General features: G+C 37.5%; 1 protein-coding gene across 7 annotated transcripts in view; it reads right to left on the bottom strand.

Moving 5' to 3' along the window:
* TJP1 (tight junction protein 1) overlaps positions 1 to 15927 on the bottom strand; it is a 253048-nt gene that overhangs the window by 18146 nt on the left and 218975 nt on the right. For 5 of the 7 annotated variants that reach the window (XM_055326338.1, XM_055326339.1, XM_055326340.1 and 2 more), the window contains 11 exons: positions 12847 to 12955; positions 11697 to 11916; positions 10840 to 11024; positions 10642 to 10737; positions 7452 to 7534; positions 6680 to 6890; positions 6267 to 6367; positions 2695 to 3045; positions 2120 to 2359; positions 598 to 1470; positions 346 to 443 (listed from right to left, as the gene is read on the bottom strand). In XM_055326338.1, the coding sequence (XP_055182313.1) occupies positions 346 to 443; positions 598 to 1470; positions 2120 to 2359; positions 2695 to 3045; positions 6267 to 6367; positions 6680 to 6890; positions 7452 to 7534; positions 10642 to 10737; positions 10840 to 11024; positions 11697 to 11916; positions 12847 to 12955 (2567 nt within the window). The remainder of the gene's footprint in view (positions 1 to 345; positions 444 to 597; positions 1471 to 2119; positions 2360 to 2694; positions 3046 to 6266; positions 6368 to 6679; positions 6891 to 7451; positions 7535 to 10641; positions 10738 to 10839; positions 11025 to 11696; positions 11917 to 12846; positions 12956 to 15927) is intronic. The other 2 variants (XM_055326342.1, XM_055326344.1) reach the window with 1 other exon arrangement.

The following is a 15927-nucleotide window of genomic DNA, read 5'->3' as shown; positions in this document are numbered from 1 at the left end:
ACTGAAAGTTTGTGTGTCTGAAAACACTTCTAAAACTAAAGAATATAATACAAATGTAGGGCTTTGAAAGTTTTATTTTTAATCGCTGGCGAGAAAAATAATCTTTTTGGAAGACCTGATACTAAAAGCATTAACAAAGGTCTGTTACAGAAGGCATAATCAAGATCTTTTTCTTTCTAAGGCCACCAATTAATTAGAAAGGCTGGTAGTTTTCATTTAAAGACAAACAAGAACATTTTCCTCTTCCTTCCTCTCCTCTCCTCAAAAAGTAAAAGGCTTCTTCACTACTGAAAGTGTCAGATTCCCAGTCAGGTGTAGGCCACAAACACCATAAAGCATACCTACCTGTACAGTGTTTTGTCATGTTCACTGAACTGATTCTGAGGAGTGGGTTTAGGACCAATAATGGGAGCACCTGGAGGTTTAGAAGCTACCTCTGGAGGCTGCAAAACAGAACACAAACATGCCCCAAGAACAGATAATTGCAAAAGAGGCTTCATTTAAGCAGGGGAGGGAGAGTGACAAAGCATTCTGAACTGTTCCTTCACCAAATGTGCCCAGGAGTCCAAGGCAGGAAAGGCATGGTTACATGCTTACCTTAAAACCAGCGGTGTGGTTTTCATCCTTCTTGTTCTCCAATGATGCAGATCTTTTGTTTTCAAACATTTTTACTCTAGTGAGTACAGACTGGGGTTTCATTGCTGGATCTTCCTCCTCTTCAGTCAGAGTTGGGGGTGGAGGCAGAGGTTTGGTATTTGAAGGCAGAACTTCTGGCTTATGTTGAGATGCGGGTATTAGAGGAGGGACAACCGCAGCACCATGGAGAGGCTCATAGTGGCTGGCTTTCGAGGAAAATCCCTGTGATGGTACTTGCTCGTAACTTCGTGGGTACTGGTCAAAATACTGCTTCGGTTCAGATGCCTTAGGGCCTGCTGAAGAATAGGACTGTGCTTCTGGTCTGTATCTGTTATGCATGTCATATCCAGGAGTTGGCTGCTCTTCGTGTCGTAGGGTAGAGGTTCTAGGTGGCTGGTCATAGCGTGGTCTGCTGTCATAGGACAGAGGGGCTGGCTCTTCAAAACGTGGGTAATACCCTCTTTCTGAGGACTCTTCTGGATGCTGTCTGGAGTCAAGGTCCCGAGGGTGCTGATTATCAAGAGAAGGCCGAGGCTGGTAGGGCTGTTTGTCATCGTAATATGACCACTGCTCTTCATATGTGGGAATGCGCTCTTCATAGCGGAGACGATGATCATAGTTTCGAGAAAACTGGTCTGTATAGCTTGAGGAGTCGTATCTGTATGTGGGCTGCTCGAGGTCTCTGTTGGCCTGTTTTTCTACATATGGGGGTTGGGATTCATAGCTCAGATTAGGCTCTTTGTCTGGCCTCTGCCCTGGGTGACCAACAGCTGGCTGTTTCAAAACATGGTTCTGTCTCATCATTTCCTCAGGATAGGGATCTTTTCTAAACACCTGTGTAAAAAATTCACGGTTCAGTACAAAGGCTTGTTTTCAGTTCTAGTCTATTTTAATAGACAAAAATAGAAGAATTTGATATATGAAAATGGCACGTTCTACCATTTATTCCCAAGACAAGAAAGAGATTAGTGAGAAAGCTAGTTGAAGTGAAAGCTCAAAATTTAATAATGCAGGTAGGGGGCTTTTATGTTTTAGCATGTTCTAAATGAAAAGTGAGTTAAAGATAATTATTAAATTTAGTACAAAAGCAATACACTGAACTACTGATTCCACTTGATTTGGACACCAAAAATAAAAATCATAAAACTTATAGACACCATAATTTACAAAACACAAAAATGTTTATGGTAAGTCACAACTACGTACTATAAGGAATTCTGGAAAATACTGAAAGCCAAAAAATAAAAGTAATACAAACATTAAGCACAAATCTCAATTAAAAGGCCTATTTTCAAATGATCCTTATACCACCAGAAGCCATGCAAACTACAAAACTGAAATGATTCATAATTGATTCAAAAGCACTATGGTGTGTAAGCCCACAGTAAAAAAGCAAAAGGAACACTCAAAGGGCAAAGCAAAAATGATTGTGTGCTAGACTGATGGAGAGCGACAAATGAAGGCAACACTGCAGCACAGGTACCTTTGCTGGCTCTACATGCGACGGCAATGATGGCTCTTGATCTCTTAGCATTATGTGAGCTGCCTCAGTGCTTGGTGTTCTTAAAGAATCAGCTTGTGGTGAGTAAGAAGTAGAAGGAGCTGGGGTAGGCCCCTCCAGTCTGACATTAGTTAAAGTTACATTATGGTTAACAGCAGAGGTTGATGATGCTGGGTTTGTTTCAGGCGAAAGGTAAGGGACTGGAGATGAGGCTTCTGCTTTCTGTGAAGTGTTTAAAATATTTTAAATATAGTGCTTCTCTTTATTGCTAACTTCCCACTTCCATTTATAGGGGCTGGTAGACATACATTTTAGTGTGCTGAATAACAAAACTATAACCTCACATTTAAAAATATTTAAAAAAATATTCAGTATACTGCTGTGTAAGATGAACACACAAAGTTTAGAATTAAGTCCTCGGTATTCTCAAATTGAAATTAAAGATTAATTCTTAATCTGAAGAAAGGACAAAATAATATATTCTTCAACTCAATCACCATATTCTAAAACTTAATAATGCACCTCTAACTACAAAACGTTGAATGCTTGCTGCTTACCTGTTGAGAAGCTGTTTTAAATCCAGGGGAGTCTATTCTATGAATTGGTTGTGGCTGCGCTTGTGGTGAATAAGGAGGATATGTTTGGTTTTCATGATGCATTCCAGAGGAGTCCTCTCTTACAGGCTCAGAGGACCGTGTAATGGCAGACTCCGGTGGAGTCCCAACCTCATCATTAAGAGTTTCATCTAGTTCTTGATCAGTGTAGGCCCCGCCTTCTGTATCTGTATCTTCATAGTCAGAAGTGTGTCTACTGTCCGTGCTATACATTGAGTATTCACTACCTGGGGCTGACAGGTAGGAGAGACGATCATCATGCAAATCAAGGTCATCACTTGTAGCACCATCCGCCTGGGTCAAATAAAAGTAAATTAAAAATTTTATTCAGTAGTTCTTTAAGAGATGGCCTGTATTTTACAAGGGAGATTGAAAAGGATATTTTTCTTTGGAGAAATCACATCTATTTCTCAAAACTTCTGGTGAGGAAAGGTCAAGAAGATTGTACAAGCACACATGCAGACACACAGAGCATCCTTTGAGATCTGAAGGGCTTGGAAGAATGAAATGTTGGCTGGTTAGCCATGACAAAGCTGGACTCTGAGGCTCAGACCCAGAAGTCAACGAAGGAACCCTGACACCACTCAGGTTTACAAAACCTAATCAGTCACTAGTTTATCAGCCCAAAGCAAGGTGAAGAGGGAGAATCCTGCTAAACCAAACTCACAGAAACAAGGACACACTGACAAAACAGCTCATGTAAGAGTAACTATGAAAATAAATGCCACAGTTCAAGTTGCATAAGACCTTACAAATACATACATACATACATACATATATATATATATAAAGAAAATGACTTTTTAAAGTTGGTATTTGACCTTCAAGTTTTTGTAAAACACAATGGAAAAGCATCATCTAAGTACTGGTTGCCTGATTAAATTAAGAATTATTGTCTTTATTATTTTTCACAGATGTAGTATCCAGTGGATGGTGAGGGAGAAATGCAATAATGTTTCTCTTTTCTAAGTAATTAAGAGCAGAGTTGGTTTTTATTAGTCTACATTATCTTCTGAGTAGACTAGAAAGAAAATGAGAAGCATTCCAGGGAAAAGAATCTAAAGAGTTGCATCAACAGGCTGTCATTTAGATACTAGTTTGAAACTAGTACCTGGATTAATTAGTACAGTCCCTGAAGATCTTGCCTGGTGGACACTGTGCCCAGCTGGGCATGAGTGCTGAAGGATCTGGAATCCAGAATTCAGATAATCCTTCTTCCATTTTAGCACAGGCTGAAGGACAAACATAAGGCTTGAGTAGCCCGAATGGAACATTCCACACAGTCTTATACCTGGCTCTCTCAAAAGCTTGACACTGAGTATTGCTCTCCAGATATGAAAGACTAAGGTATGTCAGACACCCCAGGGGCTCTGGTTTTCAACAGAGTACCTGCTGGGCTCAGGGAGTGAGAATTCCAGGGCTGTAAGTTATAGCAGAGTCTCTCTCATTGAAATATCAATGGGTTCTCAATTCTATAATGGCTGCTGCAGAAGAGAAGTCTTTTTGCTATCAACTGTAACCTTTAACTTGCTAGGGTTCTGGAAGACTATAACCCAGCAGCCAGCCAAGGAAATATTTAAGTCCTTAGGGAAGAACTGACTTGGAATTCACCAACCTACATAGATTTTGCAGTGGTATGAAATGCACAAGTGAGCAAGAACCATGGGTTGCTTTGAACCAAGAAATGACATGTGCCTACATGTTAAGAAAGTCTCAGGATGACTTTTCTTGGTTTAGTAGGGTATAAGACTGTGTCAGATCTTGCAAAAAAGAATTCTTCCTAGCAATTAGACCAGAGTAGTTTGCTCAGGAAAGTCAATGAGAAATGAAGTGGTTTTAGTTTAAGAATCTATTATTATTATACTTGAATAGAAGGGGCAGGAGATCTATCAAGTTTGATTTAAAGTGTAACAAGCTATTTTGATTTACAAAATGCATCAATCTAATAATAAATGATCTGTTTTTCCTCACATAAAAAGTTGGGGTGAGTTAGACCTGTATTTTTAAATTCAAGCAAAGACAGGAAGCACACAATAATATCACAAAAAGAAATCACAGAAAATTAAGATTTGTGGATTAAAAAAAACCTTCAGATAGGCAGACAGCATACTTTGTGCATTTATAAACTAATTTCATTTCAGGTTTATAAAACCTAATCAGTCACTAGTTATTATCAACCATCCTACCTGACAAAAGCTGCTAAAAGAATTGTGTTTTTACAGATTAGTATGGAAAGGACTGTGATCCTTTGTATAAAATGCCACATGAGTAAAACTTAATAATAGTGTGTTTCTGTAAAGTGATGCAGTGGGTTTTTTCTACATCCATTTGTCAAGTGTCCTAGCTGATATGCTAGTTATTCAGAGTGGTCTAATTAACTATACAGAGTGCATCCCCCAAAGTGGTACTGATGAGAAAAACCACAATTCTGATACAATAATAATACCGGGTTGGGAATAGCAGACCAGATACGACCTCTAGATGCAAACATTTAACATCTCTTCTTGCAGAGGTTGTGTTTTCTGGATAAAGGGTGTGGTGGTCCTAAGCATGCAGCATGCATTGCCAGAGCATCTGTAGCCATAGCCAGGCAGAGGAAAGTAGGGGCCATGCAGGGGCAAAACACAACAAAAAACAAGCCAACAAGGAAATACAAAAAATTGAAACAAAAAATCAGAGATATTCTCAATCTTCTCTAGCAACTAAAACATATTAATATTACACCGAAGGTAAAAGATATTAAAAACAAAAGTTTCTCTCAGCTGTATTAATTTGCCCAAAAAAACGAACACACCCTTCCCATCAAAGACTGCAATAAAACCAGAAAGACTGGGAATATAAGGAGTTATTTTAAAGCTGGCCATTTGAATGTATATAAAAATCTGAATTTGTATCTAAAAAGGAGGTTACTGCTCTGTCCAACATTTCTTAGCATGCTGTAACAATATGAACAAGTATTAAGCAGGAAAAGATTCCCAAGGTAAACAAAGTAATAAAATATGTTCTTTACTCATTTCTCAAAGCCCTTCCTACGCTGGTGGATACAGTGCTGCCCCTCTGTAGAGTATTTCCCAGCCATTACTTGCCTTTAGAATGCCTTGTTCTTTCAGACCAAGTCCTGAATCTTGTGTGCAGAGGACAGCACTCTAGGAAACAAGGACCTAGCTCACTCAACTCTCCTCATTTTCAGAGGAGGAAACTGAAGCCAGGGTCTAAGTCATTCCTCAGTCAGACAAGGAGGGACAGAGCCAGAACTCAACCTTACTCTTTCAGTTAGCATTGGAGAACTCTGAGAGAGCACACCTGAAGTGGTAATTAAATAGGTGGGGAAATTTCAGAATCTTTTACTATCAAAAACAACTTTCACGATCCCTACAAATTATAAAAATTTAAAAGTAAACTCTCCCCAAAGTACTCTAATATGTTGACCTAGTTAGAAAACAATGGTAACTCAAAGGCATCTCAGATTAGTCATATTATCTATTAAAAGCATTAAATAACAGGAAGTTTCTTACCTTTCCCTCAGAAACCCATACCAACTGGTTCTGTTGCTGCTGAATTGCTTCTTTCAATGCACCATACCAACCATCATTCATTGAATTTAAGTTAATTGTAGCTGAAAATAAATTAACAGCATTGTTTTACGATTAGAACACTGTCAAAGCCAGAATTCAGTCAATCCAGCATGCATCAGCTCAACCATCATTTCTTAGTTATTTGAAAGATAATATCTGAAGACACACACCTTTGAAATTTCTATTTTGGCGCTGTACATTTTCTTCCACTCAAACAGCAGTGGTTAACATAATAGGAGGTTTTCCAAGGCAAAGGTTATAAATAGCTTTTGGCATTTGAACACCACAGTATTTTTGTCTACATATTGTTGCCCAGGCATTTTAAACTAAATGAAGGCCTTTAATATACTCACTTGTAAAAAGATGGTGATTATTTTTACGAAGTTTATGAGACCGTTCATATAATTTCCTGGCACTTTTTCGAGATTCTGGGCATAGCCTCATCCTCATAGTTTTCACACCTTGCTTAGAATCAGGGTTAAGGAATACTACAATTGGATACCACTGGGCATAATTCAGACGATCAACTGCATTTGGTGTTACATCTAATAAAGCATGTTTGTCCTGGAGACACAGAGAAAAAAATAAACAAGGACACAAGATAACAATTAAGAATCATCACCTTCCAAGAAAGTCACAGCCTAGACTATGTTCCAATGGTAATGGACCTCTAATTGGGCTCCAAAACATCTCAAGAGTACATGTTAGAAAAACTTGTAACCAGAAGCTAATTCAATACAATTTCTAGCCCAATTAAAAACAAAACAAAACAAAACAAAAAAACTTCATTAGCTCACTTTAAGATAGCCCCAATACTTGCAAGTTGACAGCATTATCTGTGTTCTGTAAAGTGAAAAAGAGCATACGAATTTAATGTTCCTGATATGATCTTGTAGAGTAACAACATATTCCCTATCAATATAAATGTCCTTTAATGCATGTAATATTGTTTCCTTGGAAGTTGTTATTGCAATGCCCTTCAATAGGGGCTTTATCTTCTTATGGTAGACGAGTAATAATTTTAGAAATGCTACTTCTCTAATTCTAAATTAACTGAAGTCCATCGCACCCAAAAACACAACATACACAGTTTATAATGAAATAGGTCAATTTTTAATAACTTACCTGATCTATTATTTGCTTTATTGTATGAAGACGAATAATACCAGAGCTACGTTGATCAGTTCCAGCATCTCGTGGTTCACTTTCTATTCATGGTATCAGGACAAAAACAAAACATCAAATTTCCATTGGTTAGACCACAGTTTCTCAACCACTGGGCACTACTGACACGTTGGGCTCTGTAACAGTTATAGGATCTAGCCTGTGCACTATGGCCTGTTCAGCAGCATTTCTAGCCTCCTCCTGCTACATGCCTTTTGTCCACATTGTGCCCAATAAAAATGTCTCCAGGACTGGCCAGTACCCTGGATGGGGTAGAACTACCCCTAGCTGAGTGCCACTGGGTTAGATTAAGGCTGGCCCACAATTCTGGGATTAGAGAAGGCAAATGAGATGCTCACTTCAGGAGCAGTATTCAGTGGGGTGCCAAAAATACTCAGCAGTTAAGTAATACTTTGCTACATTATGTTTGAAAGATCAAAATTAATAATCTACAATTAAAAAAATACCAAGATTTTAAATAGAATCAGTAAGTGAAGAGTAAAAATTATTTAAGACTGTCACTTGGTCAAGAAAAATTGTTAAATATGGTAATTCTTTCAAATGAAAATGAGATTTTAAAAAGAAGATTTAGAAATAATACGGATAAGCTTGCTTTCATTAAAGGAAAATAAAATTATAAATTCTATTTTGGTATAAATATTTAAACTTGAAATAATGTAAGTTTTAATACACATATTTTTTTATATTCTCTTCTAACTACTTCAATGTTCTAGAAAAAGACATTAAAAAAGATGTAAAAAGATATATGTATGGACATTTTTTGTTTTGCCTAATGTTCTAGTATGGTTTGGCATGGCACTATTTCCAAATGTTTTACACATCATGACATGCAACAAAAATGGCGTTACTTGTACAGCCAATAGAGATAAACTGAGGAGGCCTCTTCTGAGTGCTGTCCCATTCAGCCACTGGGGACTGATGAAATCAATACCTGGGCAGGTCCACAGCCCATCAGCAACAATGCTCTAGCAGCCTGGCTGGGGAGTTCTTAGAGGCCTTTTTTTATAGCAATACAAGGGGAACCTGGGAGCAGAGAAGGCTGTCAATTTGTAACTGAGACAGCCTGTGGTTTCATACTGGCAACCTGTCCCTGCCTACTGGTGTATAATATGCCAAATGCAGCTTGAGCCAGTTACTAAACCAAAAATCTCAGAGGTCCAATTTACATGAAGTTCTTCACTAAAAAGGCACATCACTGTTTCTGACTCCGGTCACAAGGAAAGCTTGAAAGACAAAGAGGTGCTCTGGTGTTTCTGATCAGACAAAATCAGAGATTTGGAAGAACAAAGGTTACACTGAAGGACAAGCTGAATGACTCTAGAGAACGAGACTATCATAAGATAAAGCTCCACGAGCAAACATGGCAGAATTTCAAATCTGGTGAACAGAGAATTAGAGAGAGGGATTAACCAGGAGTTCTGGTTGGAGAAAATACTACTAATTCTTTAACAAAAAAGACTCTTAATCGAACTTCAATAAAAAAAATATACAAAAAAAAAAAAAAGACTCTTGTTGGACTCAGAGAGGGTACATAACTAACCTATCTGAATCCTCTTTTTAAAAGCCTGGCTTAAACATAGAATAAACCCAATTAAAGCAATCAATTACTCCTTCAGGCAGAGCTTTACAAATCTTCACACTTATTTTTCCTAAATTTAAAAATCCTAAATTTGGTTATGGGTGGGGTTACCAGCAACTTCTTCAGGCCAAATGTTACCTACAAATGATGACCCAAAAAACCTCTTCTGAAAAAAATAAACTGAATGAGGAATCAGAAATAAACATTTTCTAAACTTGCTCAAATTTTACTATCATTTGTCTGCTGAGATTTTCTCAGTTTCATGAAATAAATATCCTCATTCAACTTCACCAACAACCTAAAGCAATATAATAAAAAGGTAATGCTCTGATTTTTTAAATTAAAACTTATGTTAATGAGGGTCTCATCTAGTGACAGTAGGAACAACAGCTATGAAGGCACAACCCTTCAGAAAGCACGAGCGATCACACATAGCAGTAATCAGAAAATGCTGATGTCCTATGGTTCATTCCTGCCTATACTTGGGAATTCTGAAAAAATTACCATAAATACAGGAAAAGCTATATTCCTAAGGATTTAAATACTTTGAGAAACAAAGCATAGCAGAAACAAGCAAATAAATAGATTTCTGCATCCTTTATGAATATATAAAACTGAAACGACCTATGTAAACAGAGGCTAATCATCCAAAATCTGGTTGCAGAATGGGTAATAAAAAAAATAAGGTATTATCTATTAAGAAGGAAAACAATAAATAAAGCTCCACACAAAAGTTTGCTTACAAAGGGTGGTAGGGTGGAAGAAAATACGACAGGATAAAATTAGGATGACGATGATAATATATGTCAAAATTAATTTTCTAAGCTTTCCAAATAGACACTATTTCTATAATTGTGGGGGAGAGTGTAAGTTTTTACATATAGCTTAAAGCAAACCAAAGTGGTCATAACTAAGTCTGTATATTTCAAGTACCACAACAGCTAAGTTAAATAAATAATAAAAGAATCTGCAAGCAAAATCTCTTAGGCATTTACGGCACTACATCTTCAATATTTATATATAACACTAACTTACTGTAAAGGCCTAAATAATAACTGATGGCATGAATCATGCTTTTATTATCCTTTTTATACACTTGGGTATTTCTGTCAGCTCAGTGACTGAAAGCACTGGATTGGAGTCAGTAAGGGATGAGTTCATATTGGAGTTTTGGTACTCATTAGCTGGGTATCATAAGGAAAGTTTAAAGAGGTTGGTTGGGGACGGTCCTGACTACCTAAGACTCAAGCTGCTCAACGTCAGCATCAATACTCTACTATTTACAGCATGGTGATATTGTCACAGGATTTATTAAACAAGATCATATGCAATTTTCATATGAAGCCCAGAGCTTTGTAAATAGTAATAATTTTAACTATTAAAGGGAACTGAAGAACTAGGACACAATCACTCAAACTGGATAAACTGCAAATTTTCACTTATAGAAAGTTTTATTTCTATTAAGTGAATGGATCAGACCCATCTTTTGGAGGAGTACCTAATAAGGTTAACACCCTCAACTTCATCTAAGTTAGTCTTAAGGCTACTTACTTGCAATCTGATAAATATCTGGTTCTTCTCTTGCCAGCTTTTCTCTGGCAACATCAGCTATGGGTCCAAAGATAGTTACAGGCCTCAGAAATCCAGCTGGGGAGAAATTCAAAGAAAAAAATAATAGTTTATACTTTTTCTTTCCTAAGCATATTGACATTAAAGTGTATGAAGATTAATCTGTAAAAAATAAACTACCTTCTCGAAGAACAACTCTTTCATAGGCTGGAAACTTTGTTTGAACTGGCTGAGCTGATAAATCCTCTCTACTCTTTCGAAGATTTCTCTTGGAGCTGCGAAGACCCCGGAATCTCCAGAAGTCAGCACGGTCTCCCCCAGCTGTTTTTGGAAGTGTGTACTGTACACTTGCTAACTGCTCAGCCCTGGACAAGGAAGGATAAAATAGAGAATAGAAGATGGATAAATATATTTAAAAAAATAGGGATCCCTGGGTGGCGCAGTGGTTTAGCGCCGGTCTTTGGCCCAGGGCGCGATCCTGGAGACCCAGGATCGAATCCCACGTCGGGCTCCCGGTGCATGGAGCCTGCTTCTCCCTCTGCCTGTGTCTCTGCCTCTCTCTCTCTCTCTCTGTGTGACTATCATAAATAAATAAAAATTAAAAAAAAAATATATATATATATATTTAAAAAAATAAAATGGAAAAAGACCCATAGATGAAACAAAATGTCAAAATACTGGACAGAACTTCACATGCAGATTAAATCTTTATGGCTAAACTAAAATAAAGAAGTTTCGCAGCATCTGGGGGACTCAGTTAAGCATCCTTCTCTTGATCTCGGTTTAGGTCATGATCTCCAGGTCGTGAGCTCAAGCCCCAAGTTGGTCTCCAGATGGAGCCCACTTCAAGTAAATAAATAAATACAGAAATAATAAAATATAATGAATTAAATTAAAGGAGTTTATACAACTAAGTCAGTCATAGATATGGTGACTACAATGAAAACTCTTTACATTGCCAAAATTTCCCAGGGGGATTCAAGTTTTCCATCATCGTTTACTTAACTTGTTCTATAGTAGTATCCAAATATTCATACCTGTTCTTATTAGGGATGATGCCTCGTTCTACTTCTTTATGATTTTTGCCAATTCGAATAGCGAGCCAAGAGCCTAGTTTCCCATTGTACAAGGTATCCACAACACGAAACACCTCTCCTTTGTTAAAACTAAGTCCATAGGGAGATTCCTTTTCATATTCAAAGTGGGTTCTAATATAGAAAGAATCTCCCACATCTGATTCTACAATGCGACGATAAACTAAAAGGAATCAAAACAAAAACATTATCAATAGCTAATAAGGTAAGAAATTAATCTGAAGAGATTATGTGAAGATGCTGTGGTAATAACAAAACCAACAGTATTCAATGTATGTTGAATCCTTCCTCTGTGTGAAGTAATGCATTAGGCATTCTATCTCATATACAGCACCATTACCTCAAAACAGGAATGCTTAGCACCTCCATTTTGCAGATGAGGAAAGTACTGCAGAAACAGATCAAGCAACTTGTTCAAAACCATTCATGGTGGTTTTTATATCATCTTAGTTTTGCTGCAAATATTACAGATATTCCCATTTTCTATATAAGTGGTTCTCAAACGAGGGTAATTTTGCTCACCAAGGGACATTTGGCAATATCTGGAGACATATACCAGTATCTGGTATATATGCTACTGGCATCTAGTGGGTAGAGGCCAGGGATGTTTCTAATCACCCTGACAATACATGGGTCAGCCTTACAAAAAATTATTTGGCTCAAAACGACAACAGTACTGATGGTGAGAAACCGTGTTCTAAATGAAAAGCTTATCAGCCTAATCAAAGAAAATTAGTCATTTTCTTTAATGCTAACAAAAACATATTCTTTAGACAACATCAGTAAAAACTTTGGAAGCTAACCATATACTTTTGTATGGTTCTGATAACTAATAACTAGGATCTTTCTATGCCTTGTGAGGGCTGGATGGCATTCCTCTTAAACTAAAATGCTATAAAGATTGGTTCCATTATCGCGCTTTCTAATAAGCCATGTGTAAGACTGTGCCTCTAAGTGATTTAAACTCCCTCTGAGATGAACAAATTCATTTATTACTCAACTTTGAATGATTTATTAAAAATTGGAAATTAAAATCGCTATTTAAGTTCTCAGAATTCTACAGATTTTCTCCATTCTACTGACAGTATCTCACCATCTTTCTTCTTCTGAGCCAATATGGTCACTTCTTCTCCTTTAGGGAGGTCGAGTAGGAAAAGGACGGCTTCTTCTCTTATGATGTTTGTGAAATCTACATTGTTTACCTGTTAAAATAAATTTCACAAATTGCTCTTGGCCTTAAGATGATGAAATTACTTATCTAACACAGAAAACAAAGACTCTCAGACTTTACCTAATCTGAAAATATCACATCTTTAAGAGGGAAAAAATGGACTTTCCTTTGGAGAAAAATAATATACTCTAATTTAAAGTAAGTAGAAACCAAATAAATTGAGTGATGGTATAAATTTAAGAGTAGCCACAATGCATCCTGACATTAAAGATCACCTACTGCAAAATCTAACCCATTTAAACCAAAAACGACAATTCCTAATTCCAAATATTTGTTATTATAAACAGTCTGGCTTTAAATTTTGAAAATTATAAATCCCACAAATATAACTTTAAAGTAATAATATTGTATACCAATATACTTCAATTAGAAAAAAGATTTTATATTCTACTAGTCTCTGAAAAAGGAATCAGAAGGAAATGAGATAAAAAGAAACAGTAGGGCAGCCCCGGTGGCACAGCAGTTTGGTGCAGCCTGCAGCCTGCAGCCTGCAGTGTGATCCTGGAGACCCGGGATCGAGTCCCAGATTGGGCTCCCTGCATGGAGCCTCCTTCTCCCTCTGCCTGTGTCTCTGGCTCTCTCTCTCTGTGTGTCTATGAATAAAAAAAATAAAAAAATAAAAAAAAAACAGTATATGCATTGTCCCATCTCTGTAAGATCATCTGTTTGACGTAGGCTCAACGTCTGCCAAGTCAGGATATACTTATATCAGAAGCTCTTAAAGGCCAAAGGAAACTTAAAATGTTACTGATGACTATATACAGGATTACAGATAGAACTATTTACCTTTCAAAAATTTTCCACATTAAAAAAATTAACATGCACTACTTTTATGATACAAAACAAAAGCAAATTATTAAGAAACAATTTTTAAATGATGTACATAAGGGATGCCTGCCTGGCTCAGTTGATAAGAGCAAGTGACTTTTGATCTTGGGGTTGTGAGTCTGAATCCCATTGTTGGGAGTAGCGCTTTACTTAAAAAAGAAAATAAGAGCTTTTAAAAAAATAAAATCAAATGTATGTATGCCCTAATTACTTCAAGTAGCATATGAGGTGGGTAAGAGATAGGTCGGTTTCATTTCTTTACTACAATGAACATCATTCTCCATGTTGTGTCTGAGAACAATATAACATCACTGGGAGGAATCAAAGTAGTGCCAGATGGAATCCAGTAAGGCAGAGATGACGCCTTGACTTTTATAGGAGGTCTAAAGGGAAAGGACAGGAGGAGGGAAATGCCCACAGGCAGCTGACAAAGCAGGAGGAGGCTCAAGACAGGAGCTCCAAATGAAGTTTCTGATGGTGGGCTACTGACATGAGCCCTCAAAGCCAAGATGGAGACTATACAGCAAGAGAGAAGCAGGGGGCTGCTGACATTATCCAAGCCTTAGATGAACCATTAAGGGAAGGCTGGAAAAGAATCTAAAAGACTAAAGGAGTACCAGAATGACAGTGTTATAGAATCCAAGGAAGAAAGCACTTCAAGAAAGATTACTTAAGACAGTCAAAACACGGCTAAGGAAGAAAGGAAAATGAGGGCTGAAGGTCCCATTAGGTCAGTGATGGCTTATGAAACATCATTTTCAGTAGTGGTTAGGTTAGAAGTCAGACTATAAAATTTTATGACGGTGATGACTGAAAAGGAGTAAGGGAAGGGACTCCATCATACTGACAACAATTTCAACAGCGAAAGGAAAGAAAGAAAACAGTGGAGGTTTGCTTGTATGAGTGCTAGCAATCTTGGGGTGGAGTCTTTTGGGTTTTCTATGTACAGTATCAAGTCATCTGTGAAGAGGGAGAGTTTGACTTCTTTGCCAGTTTGAATGCCTTTTATTTTTGTTGCCTGATTGCTGAGGCTAGGACTTCTAGTACTATGTTGGATAGAAGTGGTAAGAGTGGACATCTCTGTCGTGTTCCTGATCTTCGGGGAAAGGCTCCCAGTGTTTCCCCACTGAGAATGATATTTGCTGTGGGCTTTTCATAGATGGCTTTTAAGATGCTGAGGAATGTTCCCTTTATCCCTACACTCTGAATCAAGAGTTTTGATCAGGAATGGATGCTGTATTTTGTCAAATGCTTTCTCTGCATCTATTGAGAGGATCATAAGGTTCCTGTTTTTTCTCTTGTTGATATGATCTATCACATTGATTGCTTTGTTGAACCAGCCTTGCATCCCAGGGATAAATCCGACTTGGTCATGGTGAATAATCTTTTTAATGTACTGTTGGATCCTATTGGCTAAGTATCTTGTTGAGAATTTTTGCATCTGTGTTCATCAGGGATATTGGTCTATAATTCTCCTTTTTTGGTAGGATATTTGTCTGGTTTTGGAATTAAATGCTGGCCTCATAAGAGTTTGGAAGTATTCCATCCCTTTCTATCTTTTGGAACAGCTTTAGTAGAATAGGTATTGTTTCTTCTTTAAACGTTTGATAGAATCTTCCCCTGGGAAGCCATAGGGCCCTGTACTTTTGTGTCTTGGGAGGTTTTTGATGACTGCTTCAATTTCCTCCCTGGTTATCGGCCTGTTTAGGTTTTCTATTTCTTCCTGTTCCAGTTTTGGTAGTTTGTGGTTTTCCAGAAATGCGTCCATTTCTTCTAGATTGCCTAATCTACTGGTATATGTAGCTGCTCATAATATGTTTTTAAAATCGTCTGCATTTCCTTGGTATTGGTGGGGATCCCAGAAATCAGTGGCATTTCTACACACTAACCATGAGACTGAAGAAAGAGAAATTAAGGAGTTAATCCCATTTACAATTGCACCCAAAAGAATAAGATACCTAGGAATAAACCTAACCAAAGAGGTAAAGGATCTATATCCTAAAAACCACAGAACACTTCTGAAAGAAACTGAGGAAGACACAAAGAGATGGAAAAATATTCCATGTTCATGGATTGGAAGAATTAATATTGCGAAGATGTCGATGTTATTACCCA

Source organism: Nyctereutes procyonoides, unplaced genomic scaffold, assembly GCF_905146905.1.
Source record: "Nyctereutes procyonoides isolate TBG_1078 unplaced genomic scaffold, NYPRO_anot_genome, whole genome shotgun sequence".
Classification (NCBI taxonomy): domain Eukaryota; kingdom Metazoa; phylum Chordata; class Mammalia; order Carnivora; family Canidae; genus Nyctereutes; species Nyctereutes procyonoides.
The sequence above is the reverse complement of the archived record's forward strand: the minus strand, read 5'-3'. Positions and strand labels throughout refer to the sequence as shown.